Consider the following 25,614-nt stretch of genomic DNA (forward strand, 5'->3'; position numbering starts at 1 on the left):
GCTGTGTGTGTGTGGTGTACATTGAGATGCAAAAATTGCGTGTACACTACTTTAATAAAAGTGAACAAATTGACAACAAACATCATAAAACAATATTAACAATTCTACAATTACAACCTTTTGTCTATAATTCGTTTTATAAAAGCACATTTTGGAAGTTGCTTAAAAATATTAGAATACAGAGAATGCTGTTATAAATATAATAACTGCCTCAAATGTTCAGCAGTACAGTGTGTGCCAAATAATAATAACAAGTGGAGTTGGAAAAGAAACAAATTTACACAAAAAGAAAATAATTCTATTACTGATCTACGACTTGATGATATTCCAAGCGAATTTCAATCTCTCCTGTGTGGACGTTTTCTAGTAACTGTCGCTTTATCCATGGGCCACGTCCATCTTCAAGAATATCACTGATCTTGATGTGGGTGTGGCCAAGGAAATCTACACAAAATTAATGCAATGAGTTGTAAGTGTGTGTAGTGGTGTGGTGTGGTATGTGTGCATACATGATCACATGGTGTGTGGATAAGACCTGTTGAAAATCTGTACCCACATGGCAGGTTGCATAAAATACAGTACAATTTCCTTAAACCACTCACCATTTGGTGAAAACAAATCTCGATCAAACACAGTTACTTCTAGTCTATCAGTAGCAGTATCAAATAAGTAGAATTCCATCTGTAAAAATAATGTCATACAAGGAGTCTACATATATGTACTAGGGCTGGGACGAAACTTCGAATGCTTTGTGGGTTCGAAGATTAAGTAAACTTTGAATTATAGGAGTATCCTTTGAAGCTTTGTAATGCACTCATAGTCTTTGAAAGTATTACAAATAAACATCGTTATCTTCATTTCAGCTGCTTATTCATCTTGCGTGATCGATGTTTGTCTATTCACGATCGATCTTCGTGTGCCACACCCACTTTTAAACCATTGCGGTTTAGTTTGCTACCATAGTTGTAGCCTTAAAACACCTTATAAAGTGATAGATAATGGGTGGAAAACGTCTCTTAGGTGCTTACCTATGTATGATAGCAGTATAGTGGACACGCCCATTTGTAAACAATAGATCGTGTCATTTAATACTGCTGCTACGCACTTTCCAAATGCTTACAAACTTTTTAAATAGGATAAAACTTAAGAAGGATGTGCATAAACACAAGAAAATCAATAACATGAAAGCTAACACCGAAGCTTCGAATGTTCGAACATTGTATTAGCAAATATTCGAAGGTCAATTTCACTATTTGTCCCAGCCCTAACATGTATACAAAACAATAAACATGGCCTAAGGTCAGATGTAACTAAACTCAATTGTGTTGGATATCACAGAGATGATGGACACTGATTGAACGACACAGACATGTGTACAGTACGTAGATTGGGGGTATTCAAAACTGCTTAGTGAGTCAGTCATGTTACCAGGTGACTAGAACAATTGTGTGCTTCAGAGTGGATGATGTTCTATATAGCACTATAAAAGGTTTAGGGATCATCCATTATTTTCAGCATTTTGCAAGAGTACAAAGAGTACTTTTTAGGGGTTGAAATTTTCCAGTACGTTTTAAAAATGTTGCACACATACAGAAATGATATAGTACTGGTGTTCTATTGGATATTACAGGTGGTAGAAGCTACAGGTATACTTTCTTAGGGAAATAAAGTAGTGCACATAAGGCTCCAAATAATTAATGCTCTGTTAATTCTGCGTTGTATACTTACAATATGACAATTGAGAGCCAGATCCAGTACAAATACATACTTGTAGACTACACAACATACAGCATAGCGTTTTATACAGTATACTTTTGAGTAGGAGGGAGGGAGAGTGCTCTCTGTACACTTGTGAAAATACTGAAACTTATGAATGTTCCCTTAGTATCACTTGGCATTGTTTAGTTTTAAGCAGTGTTGTTCTACAGTTTACTACCACACAAGACTGCGTAACACCTTGCTTCCTTCAATAAAACCCAACATTAATCATGTACATGATAGGTCTCACCTTTTTATTCCATTTAGGGTTCAGTGAGGCCTCTATCACATCAGTCTTCTGTTCCTGTGTCCCCACCCTGACCACACAGAATGGATCACTCTTGCCTGAGGGGATTAATTACATGAAATGTAATGAGCATTACATGGAATGTAACGAGCATCATATAAAAAAAGATCAAAACTTCTCCGGACAGTCCAAACACTGCAATATACAGTATGTATGTATTAAATTGGCTATTGCCCAAAGTTCAACCTTTATATTCGTACATGTAGCTGAAAGACACGAGTGGCTAGTCTTGCACAGCCAGGGCATTTACACACCAGGCACTGATTGATTTCTTACTTATAATCTGCAAAAATGATGTAGATCTGGTGCAGTGATAATGGTCTGTTCAGGCAGATTATGAATTCACCAATTTACACATTTACTTTGCATTTATACCGAGTTACGTATGTATTAACACATTTTAGATGTGCCATTTTCCATATGTGGTAAACATCTTGAGCCTTCTTTTAATGACAGATTTTTATGTCACGCCTTTAAGTGGTTTTAAAACGACAAAAACTACATATGCAAAAACAAACAAACAAAAAACCAACTAAACAAACAAACAAACGATACAGCCACACCTTTACATACCATTGGGGTCACTGGCTTTAAGATCAGCAGCCTCAACAACGGTGACTATGAGTTTAGCTATGCTCCCCTTAGTAATGCTCTTCATTCGTTCTCTGTGTGCCTTCTCCTTCTGCTTCTTCTTCTGCATGTAATGGACGCCAGCCTTTGTGATCTTCTCCACCCATTGGTCTCTGTAGAGAAAAGACAACTCTAAAGTAACCTCAATATAGTGACCGTTTCATAGTTAAAGTGTATTTCATGACCTTATTAATACTGTAAGACCACCTCATTATGATAACCACGTAATGTAATTTTTAAAACATTTCTCTTGAAAACTAAATATGCATGTAGTTGGTCTATTGATGCACAAACAGTTTTCACCAATGTGGTATTGAAAATCTGAGTTGTCCACAGCTTCTTGTGGGCATAAAAGTATCAGGTGTATAGTATAACAGTACATTTACGTAAACAACAAAAGAACATGTTCTTTATATGGTAGACAGGAATAAGCAATTCTTCAAATTAAGGACTCAATTGATGGACAGTCAGGTTACAGTCACAGGTCTGGCTGGCTCCACACTATTCATACATACCTCTGAAAGAGGAATGTGACTTTACACTGCAACAAAAACCGGCTTGACAAATATTGGTCTTGAGGATTTACAGTAAGTTTTACTGCAGTAGTGATGCTACATGTGTAGAATACCATCTTATTACCTGGCTGCATCAGATTCCACTCGTAGTCCCATGTCCTTCTCCTCATTAACAATGTTGACAACAAATGTTGATGGAGCTAAACACAAATAGCACATATGTTGATAAAGTCTTCTTGTTTAGACAATACACACACACACACACACACACACACACACACACACACACACACACACACACACACACACCACACACACACACAACACTACACACCACACTTACGATAACTGTCAAAAGTGCCTTTCTTGGCTTGCACTGTCTGGAGTAGAAAAGGCTACAACAAAAATGAAAATTAATTCCAACAAGTCTCACTAAGGTAAACAACAATTCACCTTCTTATAAAGAATATATTGAGTGTTCCCAAATGGCTCGAAGTCAGATGGGGTCACAGGTCTGGTAAAGGAATGCTTTGGTTTACAGAGCACCAATATATCATTAAAAAGAAAACACAGCAGATCTCGGTTACCACGAAGTTTTAGGACACGCCCCCAGTGTAGCAACTTCCTGTGACCCATGTGATGCGTCTGAGAGTTAAAAATCAATGTCTCATTTAGTCCTGCAGTTTGTACATGTGACTGGATCCATTCAAGATGTTCTGTGTTCTCCTTATATCTTACACCTTCATTAACCTAAGACATGTATACATAGGATAATACTTAGTGGTTACATAATTAGAACATTTCCTAATATGGAATTCTACATACAACCTACAACATGATCATGACCAGCAACAAAACTAAAAGCCACAATCACTTCTCAAAAGTACACATTGAGATTGGAATCTACATCAAATGGTACCTCATTGGTACTGGTAGGTCGAATACTAACAATTTTTGCAACAGTCTCAACCCCCCCTATGAGGCTTTACTACAGAACAAAACAGCATGCCACAAAACATATGGAGATTCATTGTGCTACGGTGGCTCAGTAGAAGGAGCATTATTAACTGGGACGTGAAGCTAGGTTTATGATTACTGTTATAATGCAGTTCATTTTTCATCAGCATAAACCACACAATGCATAGGAACCAGTTAAAAGTGTTAAGAGTTATATTATGGCAGGATACAGAATAATTTGGTTACCTTGGTGACCTCATAATAGGACCACCTCATAAGCCATATTTTATTGGTTGCAAAGGTGGCCCCTTTTACGTAAGTACAAATTCATCATACACACTAAAATACAAACTAATACAAGAGTACTGTTAACTGACCTCTCTACAAAGTTTCTGTGCCAGTTCCATTGCATTCTTTAGCTCTTCCAAATCATCATGAGTCTCCTCAGTGTATTTAATGATCTATTGGAACAATGATAACAATAAATAAATACTAGCAAGATTATTAGTATACACTACCTTTCCAAAATACAACTGCAGAAACAGACAATACAAATAGAGTCTGTATTAGTGAGATGTCCTGATTATAGGGGTGTACACACTAATACAAATGGGACCATGGATAAGAAGTACAAAGGTATCCTTTTAAAGAGGCATGTTTTTTACACCGGCAGGTAAACCCTCATGCAAACAATACAACTTGTAATGTAGTAACATACCCTTTCTATTAGTAAAGGATACTTGGTGATACGCTGCATTGGCTTCAACAAGAAGCTGCTCAATGGCAGTCCAGCAGTACGAGGGTCGGCCATACACTGTGCCTCAAATTCTCTGAAGGCTTGTGAATGTGTAGCCTTGTTCTGTAGTAACGTACAGGCATTTAACTGGCGACTACACCATCGAATGTGAGGCTTCAATGTTGGTATCTCTCTGACCAAAATGTCCCCAATAGTATCAACACACATGTTACTGATACGAAGTCTGATCATCAGTTCACTGTACAAGACAAACAGAACTACTTAAATCTGTAATTCAAAACCATTTCACTTGAATATTGTCAGGAGTAAAGAAATTTTGACTGGCAGGTCCTGTACATTACATACATACTGTACTGTACCTCAGTAGTGCAGAATTACACTTAATCAATTCCGGCCAGTTCACTTGTACTTGTTTAAACTCTGACTGATCCAAGACATTGGAATGTTGTAATGGATCAAAGAATACCTGTAGTGATGACCATGTTTAAACAGTGTCAAAAGCAAACGTATGTACACATTTATAAGCAACAAAAGTGATAAGTAACACAAAACGTACTTCGTCAACTAGTTTTAAGCTCTCCACGTAACTTTTCTCAGTAGTAATCAGTTCAAATATGGCTTCCTAGCGATGAGAAAACACAACAGCTTATCTATACAACACATGATGTAATCATGACAACTACAGGAATGGTTAAGCTAATTACAGTACTTTACCTGTTTCTTAATCTCAAGATCAGTCATTTTTGATAATTGATGAGGGGACACAGCTTCTTTCCCTGTAGAACAGTAGTATTGTGTGTAAGTGTTGAAACAAAATTTTTAAAAAAATACTGAAACAGACAGAGCTGTGTATGTAGTTTGAACTGCACAATTGAAACATTTTAAACAGATAATATGCTATTTTTGCTTGTGGGAGTGTGTATTTACATACATATGCACGCTACTGTACATTGCACGTTCATACATATTTTAATGTGCATAATGGACACAACAAATGCAAACACTAAACATACTGTATGTGGTGTGGCTTACATCTGGTTGAAGTAATACTCGATTGCAAGTCGTCCAACTCTTGTACATAGTTAGCCGGCACCAGACCAATCTGACCATTCAAATCACCCTTCCACCAATCAGAATCCTCCTTGCTCAGTATAGCAATAACACTCCCCTTATAGAAAGTCAACTCGTCCGAGTTATCAGCAGTGTAACTGTACAGTGCTAAAGCATAGTTAGCAGAGGGTGGTCCAATTGAAGAGGTGGATGAAGCCAGAGAAGACTTTGCTAGTCTGGTAAAGTGTTTACCATGACTGAATCCACTTGATGACAATGATGATGATGATGTATCTACTACATCGTGGGGTGGTGGGGATGTCTTGGTACGGGTTAGTAACTCAACCCGATTGGCTGGAAACCATCCAATAACACGCTGTTTACCACGTGACTAGAAAACACAAATCCCCAGCTAAATATACAAGTATAAAGGCGGCAGGAAAACATCAACATAATTATACTGCAAAGAAATTTCAAAAATATCTGTCCTCGATATATCTACAATAACAAGAAATTTTTGTATTATTAAATTTTCATGGATTGCCAAAATACAGCAAAATTAGTAGCTATTGCGGAACAAATTTTTGTGGTTGAAACATCAATCTCTAATTTCTACACACAGGCTGTTAATAGGCTTAATATCTTATGAAGTAAATGTTCGCCTCCTAAGAAGTCTACTGCTTCAGCACAAGACATTTGAACACAAGATAGTTAGAATAGTTTATCGACAAGTGTGTATGTATGTATGTTCTATTAATTGTATGCTTTTATAAGAGGGCACTTTGTTTGTCATGTGGTACATGGTCTATATTGTAAGTTCCTGAACATTTTAAAGTTCACACAATCCTATTAAACACCATGTCACTCACATGTAGTTGTCCCTTCCACCATCCTGAGCTATCCTGTTCCAGTACATGAATCAGTTGACCTTGTTCCAGTGATAACTGGTTATCCTTGACTGCTGTGTATGGTACCACCACCTTGGCAACCACTGAATAACAAAATTGAAGGATACAAGCTAAAACTGGGCTACACAGTACAAATCAGTGTTCAAAGTCTGCAGTTGCACAGTACGTATACACCACGAATATACATGTACAGTTGTAATATGACACACAAGATCAAAACAAAAAATATAACGACACATTACATACCAGCTTTGGGACTTCCTATCAAGCCGGGGGATGGTCCCCTGACTGGTTGAACATAGTTGGAGGGGAATACCCCAGAGTGGCCATTCAGCGTGCCCGTCCACCAGTTTCCTGACCGATTGGTGACCGTGATCTTGTCACCTATCTTGAACTGTAGGTCTCCCTCCCTCTCTCCATTATAATCATAGAGTGCTTCAAACACTGCAATAACATGAAGTACGTATCGTAATGGGACACAGATATGTACAGTATGCATACACACTACACTACACTCACATACACAACTTACACAATGCATTCTTCCTGTGAGGGACAGGCCTATACACAACACACCAGTATAACAAATGTAAGTTAGAACTATGAAACGCTTACGAGGCTTCTCTGCTGACGTTAGAAGAAGAACTAGCCGAAGTGACAGAAATAGATGGTGCAGACCCTTCCATCAACTGTACATAACTCTTAGGAAACCAGCCACACTGTAAAGATCAGTAAACATGTAATTTACAATATATATAAGCAGTAGATCAAGTAGCAGCCCCTAAAAAAGCGTGGAAGTCTTGTGTAATCAGTACACTTTCCCATTTTTAATGTGTACACATTTAGACCCTGTAACTAGTGCTGGGCAATATCACGATATTATCATACAGTATATCGGGATATTTAACAATATCGTCATAATTATCATATTTTAGTAATTTTCTGTATTTAGTGTAATTCTACATATTTATGGAATTCTTAGATGGAATTATATCCAAAAAAGTGCTGTTTATAAAAATATTCTTACTATACCACCTAAGTATGGATATCGTGATATTTAGTAATATTGTGATGTTTTAGGTGGTGATACATCGCTGGTAGAAAATTATGATATCGCCCAGCTCTACCTGTAACCATGACATTTCACTTCAAAACACCTCACTAACAAGGACACTTAAATTATGCTTCTAAGAAGTTTCAGCATTTGGATTTCCACATGCCACACTGCGTGTTTATTGTGCAATACAGTATTATTCACATTTTTTGTTACATGAGGTAACTAAAAATATATGTGACTACCTCAGCAAAAGCCCGACTTGTTCGCACAAGTATGTGTATTGAGGAAAAACGAAATTTAAAAAAAAAATTACGCATGCTACAAAGAAAAACATGCAAGCTTTATCGGGCAATTACTTGGAGAAGGAAGACTCAAATCGGTCAAAACTACACACCATCTTATTCACCCGCTCATGGAGAGTTCAGAAATCTTTCCTTCGGTATGCGTGTCATGTGTGTTTGTTTTAATGAAAACTAGATTGTCGTCATTTCTTCAACTAAACTGCCTTTGTACCCATATGCGTAAGCGACTACAGGGCTAACACTATACCTTGGTTGATTTGATAATCCATACTGAACACTTTAAGAAGCCAAATTGCAATGTTGTAGACTAACGCAAACAAAAGTTATGGCTGCAAATGTAAGCAGCTGTAGTTTATTGTCAGTATAGCCACTGTACAAATTGATTGCCTTGCTCTTCCTACCATCTAGTACTATTATTCCAAAACTACTTTTGAAACTTTGGTGATAAACAAAATTGGAAGTTTCGTGCAAGCAAGTCAGGTTTTTGCTGAGACGGTCACATATTCAAAAAATACTTCTAAATCAATATGCAACGTATGTCAATACAAACAAATCGAGACATCGTTGCTTACTTGTTTATCAATGGTTCCAGCCCACCAGTTATCCCTCTGCTCCACAATGGTGATGATGTCACCTTTCTTCATCTTAAGGTGTTTACTTGCATTACTGGGCTGCCAGGTGTAGAGTGCACATGCCTTTAATCCAAGTTTCTTTGCAGCCTTATCAGTAGTCACAGGGCTATCAGGAGAACGCAGCGAGTAGTTGGATTTGATTGTTGGTTGAGTTCGTCGATTAATTTGAGGTTTGTTCGCCGTTGCTGAAGTGGGTGTCTGAGGGGTTGGGGTGGTAGGGCTCTGTGGTGTGGGGACAGTACTCGTTGTGGTGATTACTTCAACATAGGTCTGGGGTATTAGTCCTTGTACTCCATTGAGTTCTGCACCAATCCAGCCAGCATTGGTACTGTTCAAATCACAAGCCTACAGAATTACAAAAAACATTCAGTAAAATAATGACATGACTGTGAATAATTATGTAGAAAATTACTTGCACACCGAAACTTCATTTAGATGTAGATGTATTTTCTGGTGGTTGAATGCAGTGAATTATACAGAAAAGAAGCACCTGCGTGAGTTGCGTCACGTCCTCACATGATACTGGGTATATAAAGGTGTATTAATTCAATCTATGCCTTGGCTTATAGCTCGCATTGAGTGTGTTCCAATGCAATGTCAGTGGAAGAGAAATTCGAGCTTCTTATGCTAGAAATCCACCTGTTCAGGCGGGAAGTAGAGGAAAAGCTTGAATCCTCATAGTGGAGGTGAAGGGAGGAGTGAATACTGCCCAGTAGAAGATGTCACAACATGTAGCTAGGAACACCAGCTACCAGTTTCACAAAAGAAGGGTATGAACACCGGTATGAATTCAACTTCAAGAAGTAATCAGTTCCACCCATACAGAGTTGGCAAAAGTGACATCATCAACTCCCGAGGACAGAGAAACTCTGAAGCAAGGGGAGTCAAGTCTGGAAGAAGGTATGAGGCAATTGGCCACTAGACAAAAACATATCAAGATCACTGACCAATCTGATTTTGGGAGGAGAAGACACATCCAATACCGTGATCCTCCCTGGTAGGATTTCTTAGGGTCAAGTGATGGCTACTACTATGGTGAAGGAGAGACCAATAGGGGCCTCCCCACCAGCTATGCCTCGGAGGCCATACAAGTCAGAGGTAGTGGGGCAGTGTTTCCAGTGGTGGATACGGCCATATAGCAGCAAAGTTTTGCTCTGTGCCAAGAAAACCGTATTCTTTCCCCCGCCTGATGATGACATGCTTAACAAGATGGTTCTGAAGATATGAATACATTCACTTGTAATTGCAACTCCACTGAGAAGTACATGTATAGTTGGGAAAGGGGAACATGTATGTGTATAAGGACTGTATGGTATGTGGTATGTGATATGGGAGCAGTTACATCAATCACCAATTCATCATTCGTGTCAGGTCCCTAACTCTACGTTGATCAGACCACCTTATTATTGTCCTAAAAGCGGTCTTATTGTTGTGGAATCTCTGTTAAAGGACATCCCTAAATCATTAAAGGTCACTGTCTACTAAGGTATACACCTCTTTACACAGTGGCATAGGTGTAGCAACACGGTGGGGTGGGGGGCTAGAATCTATCCTCTTCAATTTTAAGATCAAAATATTCTAATAGAGCAGTCATAAAACATTCACATAAATTGTAATGTAAAAGCAAAGATTGTCAACTTTTGAATAACCGTGATGGCATGCTCCTTTACATGTGCTTTGCATACTGTGCAAGTTCAACCCATTACCATCTGTTATGCTTAAATTATAGTTGCTATGTCCTTGAACAAATAAATTTCCCAGTAGTATTCTATCCAATCAGACACACAGTACTCACATTAATGATGTCTCCCTCATTAAAGCTCAGCTCATCATAATGTTGTCCATTGTAGTTGTACAGAGCTCTGTACTGCACTATTTCATTCTGTGGATAGGCCTATAATACAAATACAATGTAATAACAGCTATTAGGTTACCAATTACATGACATAGAACACAAAATTAAATAAGCACATAACATCCTTGGTGAACTAGCTGTGTAACTTAGAGCAATTATCGGACAATTACATGTAATACAGCTACTATAATTACACATAAATACAACTAATTATACACAAATAAAGCTAATTACACACAAATATAGCTAAATACAATGCTCATACCAATTCCACAGAGGCAGACACATGTGTACTCTTAGTCAACTCATCCTCAGTAGTGGATGTGTACAGTCCTTGTTGTAGTGATACTGTAGACTGCTCTTTAACAAGATCCCTCAACTTCGATTGGTCAGATTTCAACCTCACGTTACTGCTAGACGTAGTGGTTGTCGCTGTGGTGGACTGGACAGTCGTTGCCATGGCGAAGTTGAATTTAGGGTCCCAACTTCCCATAGGAGATGTAACTGGCGTCGGTACCTCGGTTGTGATTATTGGAACTGGCTGTGTCTGTAGATATTTTATACCATGAGCTGGGACTGGTGGTCTAGGTGCAGCTTTTTTCTTTGGAGCCAAATCCTTTCTATCAAGTTCTATGGCACTAGCACTGCTACTCTTGTAAGGTGCTGGCTGTAAGGGCTGGACTTGATTTAGTGGTGAAACTGGTGACATTTCATAATTACCGCCGACATACCCAGATTGTACTTTTCTAAGTTCTCCCCATCTCAACGCTTCTTCCTGTCTTTGTGCCGAGTTCTTTCTTTCTACTTCTGCAATACTAGTGCTCTCATTGGTGAAAGATTGTAACCAGCTATTGGAAGATGTTGGCTGGACTTGATCTAAGGGTGATTCTGGAGGCATTTCGTAATCTCCTCCAACATTTCCTGACTGTATTTTTCTGAGTTCTTCCCACCTTGTTGCCTCTTCTTGCTGCCTTTTTTTCTCTTCCATTTCTTTTTGCTGTTCTTCTAGTAACCTTTTAGCGTCTTCTTCTTTTTTCTGTTGTTCAAGTTTTCTTTTTGCTTCCTCCTCTTGCAATCTTCTCAGCTCTTCCCACTTCTTTCTCTCTGCTTCTTCACGTCCTCTTTTATCATCTTCTTCTTTCTGTTTTCTCAACCTTTCTTGTTCTTGACGTCTTTGTTCTTCCCTTCTCTGTTGTTCTAGTTTATGTTGCCGTTGCTCTTCCTCACGTTTCTTCTTGGCAGCAAATATTTTCCGCTTCTCTAACTGGATACTTACTTCTTCACAAGATTTCTTCTCTGCCTTGTAGGTTACTTCAAGTGTCTGAAACATCAAGGAAGCACGTGTAGTAACCGAGTGTACACTAAAAGCACATCCACACATGTTACATACCTTCAGTGCTTGTCTATTAGCTTGTAACTGTGACTGGTGTTCCTTCAGTAGCTCTTGTTGATGAGATTGCTGCATCTTCAACTTGCTGATGGACGCTTGTAACTGTATGCAAGCCTTGTGTAGTCGAGTAGTGTCATTATTAACTATAACAAAAACAACATCATGACATCGTACGTACATACGTACACATCAACACATAGGCGGATCTAGGACACTGTTGGGGGGGGGGGGGGGGGCAAGAAGTTTTAGTGTACAACAGTGTTTATTCCACTAACAGGATTAGAATGGAACTCTAGTGCACAAGTTATATTCATTTGCAGAACTTTGTCCAGTATAGCTGGATGAATCATGGACAGTTTCTAAGTTGTTAGTTGGAGAAACTTTTAAAAATTAGACTTTCTAGGTTAGCCTACAGTATCTGAGATAAAACCTGTTTGATGGTAAAGTGTACTAAATCAATGTAGCTAGTATTGTTATAATTAAAAAAATATATAAATTGACATTAGAATTGTGACTGTTCTATTAGAGTAGTGACTGCTCAATCTGTATATCCACAAAAATTCAAACTTATTTGCCTCACTTTCTTTATGGTATACAGTTTATAATTGTTAAGTACATTTATAACTGTTGTCTTCTATTTGCCCATTGGTTTTCTACACTTCTGAACACAGTGTGAATGCATGATACAAATTCCATGCAGTTTTGCATCAACACATTTGCCTAACTACAGCACAGAAAATGCAGCATACATTTCTCTGCTGTATTACAATTGATATATAGTTGATACACATATAGTACACAACAGTAGTAGAGTAGCAATTTTTTTAGAGCTTGGGAGGCATCAATATTATCTGGGCCTACAGTGGAGTGCATTTCTACAATTTTTTACCTCAGTCTGTAAAGCTTGAAGTGAATAATCATTACAGGTACAGGACGTATGTGGAAAATGTTTAAACTAACCTGCTGGACTGGACGCTTCTTTTTCCACTTGCTTCTTCATCATTAGTTTCTTCTCTCTCTCACATGATGCTAACTTTACCTGCCACTCCTGAGTGTGTGTGACAAACAGTCATACAGGACAAACAAAAGTAAATACCATATGCAAATTCACACAAAAAGGAACATAAGCACACGGCTCAAAATACACCTGAATACCATGCACACACAAGCAAAAAGATAAGTATCTGGTAGTCATGCTATTGCTGCACAGTGAACCAGCACTGAGGGTACTAGTGTGCACTACTCAGGCACCAGTCAGTGCAGACCAGTAATCCACGGGAGAAGATATGCCATGTATCACAAATAGAGGTTATAAAGGCTCACAGTCTGCTAAGTGAGACAAGGACAGTTGGAGGACATGTGTTCTCCCAGTTGACACCAGGTCCCCATCATTAGCTGGGTAGACCCAAGCAATGTGAGTACAATATGCACACGCACACCACACACACACGTACACTCTACTGCCTCACTTGTATACTAGATGTTAGTTGAGACAGTTCAGCTTGTCTAATATCACAAGTCGTCTTCAACTTAGCAATAGCATCTCTCTTCTCCCGACACAATTGATTGTGGGATTTAATACTATCCAACTTGATTGCATGTTCTGTTGCCAAGGACACCAACTTGCTACCAAGCTCACGGCGTTCAGATTTCAATCCTTCAACAACCAACAACTCTTCCTTCTTTACCATCAGAAGTTCTTTACGTTGCTGCTGTATGTACTCCTCACGTCTTTTACGTTCTAACTCCCGAGCTTCAGCCTCTCGTTGTAGCACTAGTTTCTGCATCTGCCTTTCTCGCTCTTGCTCAATTTCCAGTGCTTTCTGTTTCTGTCGTAACAGCTCAGCCTGTCTGTGTTGTTCAGCCCTCTCCCTGCACATGAAAGACAAGAATTTACACTCCTAAAAGTTGTGTTATCAAATAAATCTTGTTAGACTAAACAAAGTTAGACTGAACAGTTAGCCTAAATATTGTGACACAAAAATGATTGCTAAATGAGTTACACACATGTATGTAGCACCAGACAAATGTATTGTGATCATATACCAGAATATTATGGCTGACATGTCAAGTATGTTAAACAGTAGGAAAGTCATTTTGGACTCAGAAAACACACTGAATCACTCCCAAATCACTTATAAACGTTAATTCAATACACTTGTCCAATTGGTATCCAACAAAGCAGCAGCAATGCAAGATTGCAATATGGCCATCACAGCAGCAATGCTGGGGCATCATGAAGCATGTCAATATTACTTTGTATACTAAACATTACGCATTTCACTAAAGACCAAGGTCCCACAAGAGGGCTGAAAGCCAACATATGAGGATGTAGTGACTGTACTAGACAGTTACCTTTCCCTCCGTCTCTTTTCTTCGTCTTCTGCTCTCTGCCTCTCTTGTTCTGCCTAAAACAAATAGTGGGAAATTGTGAGCACATGATCTGTATATAGGGATGGATACAATGTAGCATATGTATGTATATAGGAACGTAGACACAAACATAGCATAACTATACCTTTGCATACCTATATGTGAAGTACACTATATGTTACTGTACTGTATGTCTGTCACACAGAGACACTTGTATACACAATTATGGACATACCTTTTCTCGTTCTTCTCGCTCCTTTATTTCTCTCTTTCTCCTTTGCAGTTCCATGCGACCTCTCTCAAAGTTTTCCATGCGTTTGTCTTCAAATGATGAGCGGCGCAAGAAATCGCTTGTCCCAACAGGAACTGGAGCTGGAATCAGGTCGCTAGGCAATGTGGAGGGAACTGGAGTACCCTGTTTAGCTCGCTCAGTGAGCCACATGGCAGCACAAAATTCATCAACATTAACACGCCCATCACCATCTTGGTCACATAGTTTCCTAGAGAGGGAGAAATAAGAATTGAAATCCCTGCTTCACAATTTTTTGTTGTTGCATATACTGAAATTTGGGCATTAAAAATTGAGGACAGGTGCGTAATTCAGATACTTTATTAAAAGTCACAATGAAGCTCTCAGGACAACTGTTTGGTTGGTCCCAACTCAGTTGTATTACGCAGGTTCGATACTCATGCATGCATAGTTACATTTTTCTACAAAAAAAATTATTACCAATAAACATATGTATATCCTAGATAGATCGAGTACTACACATACACATTATTATAGTTACCATATTTGGGCAAGAACACTGTTAGCTACTCCAGATTTACTCAACACCATAGATACCTCTTCACCTACAAGCACACAGACGGACAGAAGGAATAATAACTAACACATACTTCAACACCATAATATACATACAACCCAAATACATGTATTTAGTACTTCCGATAAATACAAAATAGTAACCAACTCAACTATATAATTATGCATATTAAAGTGTTAAACAGACATGAACTTTTATCATGCACACAGGTACACTGAACAAACATCAGTGAAGTATTTATATCACATATGCAGTGTGTGTACAATTAACACCAAAGGAACCAGAAAATAATGGTCAAGAAACAGCTCGACATTTATACTATGAAAATCTTGCCAGATACCCACCCTGAAAGTGTTTCACAACAGATAACCTCTGGAGTAACGACATAACATACAAGCCAGCCTTCCATCAATTCTGCTGTGCTTTAAAGGGGTTTTAAAAGTGTTGAATCCATTTCAGGGCTTTATTCAATAAATTAACACAAGTGTGTTGGTGTGTGCATAATTATGTACATGTACTGTATTACATGACTTGGTGATGTACATTAATCTTGTTTAGGTCTCACCTGATAGGTAGCCATTCTTTCTCCTATCCTGATTGTTAAAGACCAGATGGTAGGATTCCTTCTTGGCTTGTGGTATCCTCCACGAGGGAGCCATGGCGTTTAGTGGAACAGTGCGACCAACACCACCAAAATCTTTCGTGGACTAAACATTGGAAGAATGAAACATGTAACACACGAAGTACATTACATGTTGTACACATGTACAGAGTACAGGTACATCCTGTTTAACCAGATCAACAAGATTAGTATAGAGAGTACACACAGAGGGGCATATATGGAACATACATACACATAAGACATAATAGCATTGCAGCTTTACAAGAATTTGAAGTATACGCCTTCCCAGAAAATTAACCCGCGACATTCTACAAATGTAGCAGTAAAACTGTATGTTTACTAAAACACTCATCCCAAAATGACCAAGAAAAACATATTATTGTGTTAATCTGTACATGTGCAGTCAATAATATCGACACTTTAGTGGGAAAATGTTTCCTTTCAGCTGTGAAAAGAGAATCCTTTACCACAGACACAACAGGACCGATACAATATACACAGAGCACATGTAAAAAGCAAAGCATGCAGCTGTATACACAGTATATCATTGGTATGTAGTATTACTGAAATAAGTACCCACAAAAGATACGCAGTGTACCTCCTGGGGCAAGACAGGAGATCCCTGCAGGTAGCTGTGCCATGTTTCTGGGTGCACCTAAATTCCCATCCAACCCTCACTGGTTAGGCAATCAGACGTTTTCCCCACATTTTAACACTGGCTCCCCATTATACAGATGGCCATGGATGAACTAAAGCAAGTTTTTCTTGTTCAAGGAAATAAGTAACCTGACAAGCACACATCTATCAAGGTGTACAACAGTGTTAACAATGTAATCGTAACAATTTTGTTCCAACATCTAACTACAAAACTTGGTCTATACTATGGAGGTGCTTACTTCTACTATAACTCCAGAAAGTCTTTTATTAACAACAAGACTCTCAACTGCTAAAAAGCTACTGTAGTAAACATAATTATACATTACAAGCTAGGTTTGTGTGGAGTCAAGGTTCCCCATACTACAAAAAGTCAGTGTCTATTACACATACCACTATATACACACACCACTAAACAAACAGGGACACATACTACACAGGGCTATAGACAAGCAACAGCAAACTACCGCATGTCGATGCCAATCTTTCTTGAAACTCTTCAATCGTTTTGATAATGTAGAGTAGCCCAACATCATGAGCCAAATGGTCGGCCAACACCAGCTCAAAAACACTTTATATGCTAGCAATAGTACAACCTACTATGCTACTACACACTGTACACTCCTTGCTACAATAATAAGCCAACAGGAAACAGTTGTGGGTATATATCTCCACCAGAATGGCTTTAGTTTGCTAAAATATATATATAAAAAAAACTAATTGACACAGACTGATTCCATTGGTGGAATGAAGCCAATCATAAGCCAGTACACACACTGGACATGTAGTTTGTCCTTGACAGCTTCAGTTCAAGGAATTGTTGTGCATTCTTACCATCCTATGTGTTGGTACATTAGCTATAATAATAATATAAGGGAATTGCTGAATGATTAAGCAATAACATTTTACCTTGTATGTGAACAGAATGGGTGAGGCTTAACAATGTTGTGATCCACACCAAATTGTTTGTGATGGTCACTATAATGAGGGGTTTTATTAATGGGACTACCCTGGCACTTGACTAACAGCTATTAAATTCAGAATTATGCATCCCCTAATTAGAACTGTGCACCTACAAACTTTTACTACTTAAGTGGTCATCACAAATTGGTTAATCAAATTCCTCCATTTAAGGTGGCAGCCAAGCAGCTGCCAGAAGTATTGTAATTGGTTTTTTTTAAACACTGTACCTTTCTCTCTATACAGAGTTCAGGGGAATTCTACCAGAGCTAACAACAAGGAGGCATGGACCTATGTTCCTGCCGTGTAAAGAAGACTATTTCATTTTCAGCACTATGTTATGAAGTTTAAGCACAAACATGAAGCAATAATTGTCCTCCTTTTCAGTAGCCAGTGATTCTCAACATGGTTCATGTTCCTACATACGTTCATGCACTATCATCCAAATGGAAGTTATAGCTGCGAATGTAAGCAACTTTAATTTATTTTTAGTGTAGTCACTGTACAAATTGATTTCCTTGCTCTCCCTACTGTCTAGCGCTGTAATTCCAAAACTACCTACCATAATTGACTGAAACTTTGGCGAACCATTCCTTGGACAATGCAGATAATGCTGAGAAATAAAAAGAAATTCGGAAGTTGTACGAACTAGACGGGTTTTCCCTGAGATGGTCACATATTGGTATTACAGAATGTACAAAACACTGATCAGCTCTACTGCTAAAACACTTCATGTAGGATGAGGTTATACTGAGAAACACTCCTTAACCTGTCCATGACTAACATTCAAAATATTGGTCTGTTGTGACGAGCCGTTGTGGAAAAAACCTACTTAGCAGGTGTAGTGGTACTGTGGTACAGTAGAACGGATGCTCAATTGTGTGAGTTACATCTCACAAAATGGATTTCACAGCGGTTTGTTCAACACAGTATTCTGTGAGGGTTACTATTCTACAAGAGCTTGTATTGAGGGGTTGTTATTCTCTACTCATAACAAGGATTATCAGCACTGTCGTGACTGTGCAAGTACAAGGCGTGCCCATCTAACCATGCATATTTGTGGGTTATTATTACACAACAATGGCTTCATACGTTATAAGGTTTCTAATAGCCAGGGCAACAATTATCAACTTGACAACCACCTTATGGCAAGGTACAGTGTACTAGTAGTACTTAAACAGCAAATATCATATCCTTTACTGACAACCGTAGTTAAAATTGTATTGATTTGAGTGGGTGACTACTGTACACCACACACACACACGCACACAAATAATCAAAAGCCTTCAGCTGCTGTGCTAGCACAGTCACACCTACCTGGTGAACCAGCACTATGACACCTACAGATGCACTACTCAGGTAGCCAGGGGACAGGACTAGTAACCTACAGGAGGCTGTACCATGTCCCACAGGTGTAGGTGTGGGCACCAAAAGCCCCACCTGGACCTACACCCTCCGTGTGAGACATGGACAGTTGGCATTTGCTTCCCCAGTTTGTACCAGGTACCCATTGATGTTACAGCTCAGTGGGTTGCCCATTTAAACAGCTGGGTTGACTGGGACAATGTGAGTAAAGTTTCTTGTTCAGAAAACAACAACACCAATTTGGCATAACGGAGCATTGAACTGGGAACTTTTTGATCAGGCCAATGCTCTAGCCACTTGGCTATGCTGCCTCACCACATATGTACATACACACAGACATACACACACACAGACACACATTACAATTTCTGACCTGTGAAGTGTCTACCAATAACCACTGGGGTATTGCGTAGGGTAGGACACCTCCTTGTGATGAAAAGGTGATCAGATGCATGCCAGCACAGAACTCAGCTTTATTAATACGTCCATCTTTATCTTGGTCAATTAGGGACCTGTACAAAGAATAAGACTATGTGACAAGTTTTTAAGAATAGTATAGTTTTTCCTAGTAGGTCTAGTGCCCACCTATAAACCCGTCTGACAACTACGGTGGAACCTGTTAATCAGGACACTTGAAAATAAGGAAACAAAACCTGGATACTTGGTAATGGTCCTTAGTATGTAAACTGACACCTTGATAATCAGGACGGTCCCAAGGTGTCTTTAATACACAGGTTTCACTGTAGTTCAAATGTATCATACACTGTCACAGTGTGCCACCACAAAACTAACCCATTTGCTAGTACACTAAGCTACAAAGTTCCCTTCAGCTCATGGAGCTCATTACGCAAGTCATAAGAGCTCCTGATTGACTATTACACATCACCAGTAGCATATTACTCAGCAATGAATATATGTTGTTATGTTGTTATACATTTACTGTGATGCATTTGAAAACACACAATAATGGCTGGGCTTAATCTGGCATCGATGTGACTACACTCTCAAACTGGCTATATAGTTGCTACCAATGGATTACCTAACCACCAGCCAAGACAGTAAGATTATATCTTGAATACAACACTTGAGCTAGCTTATTCATTGCTCCTTCTGTGATACAAACAGGTGCCAGTCATCTGTGTATGCACTATAGCACCAGAGGAGGGTGGAAACAGTTTAAACAACCTTAAACATGTGGATGTGCACCTTGCTTGAAGACTATACATATACTACTACATACGAAAGAGTTTTATCAGTTTCTCCTACAGAACTACAAGCACTTCTACAAAAAGTACATGACCTTAACGGTTACATGAAGGCTCTACACAAATAAGATACAGTACAAACCTCATGGGTGTGTTGAACAGGAGCACATCAAATCCTACGGACAAGGGAGCATGTAGCTTCGTAAAGAGCAAACATGGCTGCCGTGTACTAACTTTTAAAATTTCCTAATTAGGAATGTGGAGGTGCATGCTTGAGTACGTCACATTTCCGCTGTGACAAAGCAAAGCTATGGAAACGAAGTTCAATGGCACGATGGAGGAAAAGTATAGTCGCAGTCGCTAGTCACGCGAAATCACTATTCCAAGCTTTACCTTCGACTCGACAATCTTCCTATCGAAGCAGCTTTGCTACCTTCACACAAGATGATGGAGTAGCAGCCCATTCAGTGTATCCCTGCTGTGTTTAAGAATGATGTAACCAATTATATACATAGTAACACTGGACGCCATGTTTGAATTTTGCCCATAGTATTGGTAGTGTACAGAGTTACACGCTCCCTTGTCCATAGGATTCAATGAGCTCCTGGTTGTAATTATAATTTTATCAAGTGTTAATGATGCTTATAGTGTCACAGTATTTGATCATGTTATTACCCAATAATGAATAGCCTATAAGAGATTAGGGTGACTGTTCTATTAGAGTAATTTATTTCTTCTTGATAGTTTACACCATATTATTTATGTTTAGCTTGTGGAAATATTCTACCTCCTAAAAATGTCTCTGTGTTGATCTGTGGTTTAATGGGCAACAAAATTAATGTTACTAATATTAAAAAAAATTTTTTACACATATTTAATGTCTGGAGGTTACTAGCTAGAATATAAATCTACGGTGGGGTTACAAACTAGTTAACAATCTGTGGTCTGATTTGTGGTAGTTGGCTATATTTTTTAAACAAAAATTCGGCAAAGCTAAATACAAACTATTCTTATTCATACCATTTAGTTTGCTTTCCATTGTAGATCAACAGTTTACAAGTATCTGACCAAGTGTTCATAGTGTTATGTTGATGTTGCACAAGTGCACGTGTGTGTGTCCGTGCTTGCGTGCGTGCACTGCATGATGACATTTTAGTAGCTAGATGCAAACTTCTACAAACAACTCCACACTTGTCAGAGTGTGGTAGTATGCAGAAAGACTGGAATCAATTTCCAATTTTGGTGCAATGGCAGTGCTTGAAATAATGGTCGGACATCTGACATTTTCCGACCAATATTGGTGTTAGTCCGAACATGTTTTAGTTTGGTCGGACGTCGTATCCAACCAAAATTGGTACAAAATTTACTCAGACAAATCCATATCAGACTTAATATAATAATTTTTCATGGTAAAAATATTCAATGTCTGAACAAGTTTTACAAATGTCTGATCAAAAATAGTTTAGTTTAGGTGCTATGTCCTAGCACTTTTGTCTGCTTATTTCAAGCACTGCAATGGTGGCTAATGAGTTAGCTAAAGGATACAAGGCACAAAAAAATACATTTGTACAGTATGTAGAATATATATAGTACACATGATGCTCACACGTACAGTACAGGAGGTGAGTACCATTTCTGTTGAGTGTAGCATATGTGTATGTGTAGGCCATGTCAATTACAACACAATTTTTACAAATCATTTTCACTATCGACACATCAACATGAGTAACATATCAGTATAACATCAGATAACATCACCATAAAAGGAAACCTTAGTACAGGAAATGATGTAACCACCTCATCCATTAAAAATTGAATCACACTACAAACTAGTCAACACCCACCATGTTGGGTTCTAGACATAACCTCACAAGGAAATTACATGTATCTCATCAACAATTCAACATACAGTGACAACTGCTCTTTACATCACTGAAAACACAGTAACACCATATTACAGCATACACAAAAGCAAAGCACGTTGCTCCCATACATGTGGATGGCCACACCTATGTACCTAGTGGAACACTGTCTCAGCCACCTGTCCAATATTCAGGTGGCTACAACAGGAGAGTCTTCCTGATGGTACTGCAAGACTAACAAGGCTATACTATGTCTCAAGTGAAGCTGTACCCATCCATGTACAGGACGCAAGTCACACATCGTTTTGTGCAACACATACAGACCTACATGTACAGCATACAGACAGACACTACACACACGTGTACAACTACACATGACATGCTAACAGTTGGTGTGTTTACACCCCAGCTCCCCATTAATACAGCTGGGTAGACAAATATGTACAATATTTACAGCACAGCCTTACCATATCTGTGACAATACTTGAGCATTTAGTCCAAATGATGAGAATAATGGTTTAACTTGGTCACCTATTATATACATATAAAATATACAGACATAGTAATTTGTGATTATATATATATATAATATTATTATAAGATGAAAACTGCTAAACTCAGTAAAATGGCAGAACACAATGCTAGTGTACTAATATAAGGATATTAGGACACTTGTCCAGTTTTACCTATTTGAATGGACAATTGTCCTCATATCCTTTTTGTATTAGTACACACACACACACACACACACACACACACATTTAGGACCCTGAAATTAGGACACCTAACTGATAAGGGTAATTTGCCAATCAGGATGTATACACTGTAATTTCCCTAAGCTACAAACATTTGGAAATTGTCCAATATACAATCCTAACAAGGTATACTACTACACACAGGATATTGTATAGCTGACCTGATAAATATCCACCTACTGGACGAAGATTATTGAATTGTATCTCATAAGAATTTCTTTGTTCTGGTGTTATATTCTTTAATGTTATCATCCGTGATGGTAACGTGTTTGCATGATAACCTAGTATACAACACATGTCACATTATAATTGAATGACACCTCGATAATCAGGACACTTGTCTATGGTCTTAGTGTACACACATTCTGAAATCAGGACACAGTACTGCCCACTCTACCATACTTGTACGGTTGGTTATGCGTATTACCCCATGACATATTGATCACGCAAACAAGCATTGTTCTAGCTTGTTTGACAGCTATAGGAAAGCAGTGTGTCGTACTGAAAAGGCTTGTAAGGACTCTGGGACACACTGGTATAAATACACAATCCATCCTCCAGATTTTCAGGAGGTGTCAATGTTGAATTACATTGTTCAACATTTCTTTAAGATCATGAGACTAATGATGACACATGACCAACCTCCACTGTCTGATACATGATATAAAAGAATGTAAGACTTCTTATTTATTAAACTATTGTGAATTAGAGCAAAGAAATTAAGTTGTTAAATTGCAGTTAAATGCCAAATAAATTACATGTATATATTTCACGCTTGTGCACTCACTTAGGAATTTCATACCTTATACATATTCCCACTCATTATTTTGCCTTTTAATTTTCAGACAGCAGAAGCTCAAACATATTGATGTTTTCTCACCCACTCAGTTACATAGCTAGACAATTATGGAGGGTTTTAATTCTTAATTCGTCAGTAATAGATAAGACCACCTCCACTAAACACCACAACAGAGGCAACTTAAAATTTACATGACATTAACCCTGAAGGAAGCACTGCTGGTTCTTCATGTTCACAATATCTTTGCAAAGAACGCAACATTTTAAAAACCTTTCCACATACAGCAAAACTTGACAAAGTGACAGTAGTGAAAGTGGCAATTCCCCTCCATTAAATTAAAATTTCCCAATATTAATTAGTGTGCAATCTGAAGAAAATAAAAAAAATTAAACTATACTTTCAGTTAAGAAATTAAAATAGAGAAAATCTTGACGTTTTCTTTTTATGCATATAATTACTTTCACCAGTACTTTACTGGACTTATACTATTACCAGATTAGCACAACTGACAAAACTGTGTAACTGCGTTTTAAGCTATACAAGAGACTTATTGTATTACAAAAAAACAAACAAACAAAACGCAGACTAAAGACCTTATGCAACTGTATTTGGTGACAATCTTGAAGGATAATTTACTTCCCATAACAAAACCACATGTCATCAAAGCTTAAAGCCATTTCTACTCAGATTGTTCCCTTTAAAGTCCATGACAAATCATAAACACTAGTATTTCAGCTGTGGTAGGAATTCCCAAATCCCATACAAGGCTTGGTCCCAGCACAGCAATTTCCTTGAGTTTCTGATAAATCACCATTATGACATAGCATACAGAACTAGGCTTGCACAATGTGTTCTTTGAAATTTCTCTCCGTGCCTTGGACAAATTTACGGGCAACGGAATTAATTGAATTAAGCCTACCAGATGGATGGATACACATGAGAATACCCTACACGCATTGGTTGAGAAACACCAGGTTCACTACAACTCCATTAACATTACACTAACACATTACGCAGGTCAACAAACAACTCTTTTTTTATACCCGTAAACTTTGCAGGAATGATTTAAAAATTAACAACGTCTACGGACTAGTTAACAATACTAGCGTCGCTATAATAATAGCGCATGTTACAACATAACGATTAATTACTCACTCGTAGGACTCCATGGCTGATTCTGCCAGTAAGCCATCGAATAAGGAACTTTCTAATGTCTACTCCATATAACGCTCGCTATTATAAGGCACAGCTCACGCGACAATTTTTAAATCATACCAGTATTTCCGTATGTTTCCGTAATTGAAGCCAATCATGTCATGGGCTGACTCACTTCTTGTAATATCATAAACTCCTGTTATCTAGCTATATGGTGCTTGTCCAGCAACCTCATTTTAGATACTGCATGACTAGACTCGGTCAGTAACCTAACCCTAGCCTGGCCGGGCTCTTCTGCTGTAGTGTGAGAACTGTGACTACAGTGTCCAGGACACCTTGGAACCAACCAAAAAGCGTTCTGATTATCAAAGTGTCAGTTCTGGCCAGTTTAGGGGTGAGCCAGACCTCTCTAATCAGCCAACATCTCTGCTGCTGGGAATATCAGCCAATTAATCAGCCTAGTAGCTGAGTGATCTTTGAAAAGAGGAGTTATGGAGGCCCATGCTGAAGCTAAAGAAATAGTTCATGCAAGACACTCTAGCCAAAGAGAATCTTCCAAGCAGTGTCACCAAGCAGCTGTACACATGATCGAGGTTACAGAACTAATAGCTATAATGAGCCGGTTGTTATACATATCATTTAGCAGTGGTTGTCCTTAATAATATGATGCAAATTACTTTAGCTATAAAGGTCATAATAAACTACTGCCGATATGTAGCTTCCACTAGTTGTCTTTGATGATCAGTGATGTTTAATGAAGACCATGCACTTAAAGGATAGAAATCACATTTTAAAATAAAACTATACTGCCAAAATTTACTGTAAACATCCACATAATAGCTTAATACTGCATGGGTGCGGACCCAGCTGCCATTGCTTAAATAAGTCAGACTTTATTTGAAACACATGCAGAGTTCTA

At 38.4% G+C, this 25,614-nt stretch overlaps 1 protein-coding gene across 2 annotated transcripts; it reads right to left on the reverse strand.

Moving 5' to 3' along the window:
- Window positions 1-35: 35 nt before the first annotated feature.
- On the reverse strand, window positions 36-24,826 carry LOC136257515 (intersectin-1-like). 2 transcript variants are annotated; one of them, XM_066050737.1, is made up of 31 exons: window positions 24,696-24,826; window positions 22,903-23,022; window positions 22,454-22,517; window positions 19,293-19,431; window positions 15,884-16,025; window positions 15,283-15,346; window positions 14,727-14,991; window positions 14,474-14,526; window positions 13,588-13,990; window positions 13,079-13,166; window positions 12,119-12,261; window positions 10,994-12,049; window positions 10,669-10,767; window positions 8,814-9,218; window positions 7,498-7,601; window positions 7,415-7,443; window positions 7,129-7,326; window positions 6,844-6,965; window positions 5,957-6,365; window positions 5,639-5,700; window positions 5,481-5,546; window positions 5,284-5,390; window positions 4,886-5,162; window positions 4,545-4,628; window positions 3,664-3,960; window positions 3,554-3,605; window positions 3,335-3,410; window positions 2,639-2,808; window positions 2,009-2,103; window positions 603-681; window positions 36-444 (listed from the first exon to the last, which is right to left on the reverse strand). In XM_066050737.1, exons 1-31 carry the CDS (start codon window positions 24,730-24,732, stop codon window positions 302-304), a joined length of 5,448 nt encoding a protein of 1,815 aa, XP_065906809.1. In that variant the 5' UTR covers window positions 24,733-24,826; the 3' UTR covers window positions 36-301. The 2 variants fall into 2 exon arrangements, with proteins under 2 accessions (XP_065906809.1, XP_065906810.1); XM_066050738.1 differs by lacking the exons at window positions 19,293-19,431; window positions 22,454-22,517; window positions 22,903-23,022; window positions 24,696-24,826 and adding an exon at window positions 17,062-17,234.
- Between the last annotated feature and the right edge of the window lie 788 nt (window positions 24,827-25,614).

This window comes from Dysidea avara, chromosome 6, assembly GCF_963678975.1.
Source record: "Dysidea avara chromosome 6, odDysAvar1.4, whole genome shotgun sequence".
NCBI lineage: Eukaryota > Metazoa > Porifera > Demospongiae > Dictyoceratida > Dysideidae > Dysidea > Dysidea avara.

Bases quoted from the DNA above. Each gene is read 5' to 3' on its own strand.
- LOC136257515 (XM_066050737.1), bottom strand. From the start codon at position 24,732: ATGGCTTACTGGCAGAATCAGCCATGGAGTCCTACGA. The intron at 5,547-5,638 runs GTAAAGTACTGT...TCTCATCGCTAG, and splicing joins ATCTTGAGATTAAGAAACAG to GAAGCCATATTTGAACTGAT. The intron at 445-602 runs GTGAGTGGTTTA...AATTTTGTGTAG, and splicing joins AGATTTGTTTTCACCAAATG to ATTTCCTTGGCCACACCCAC.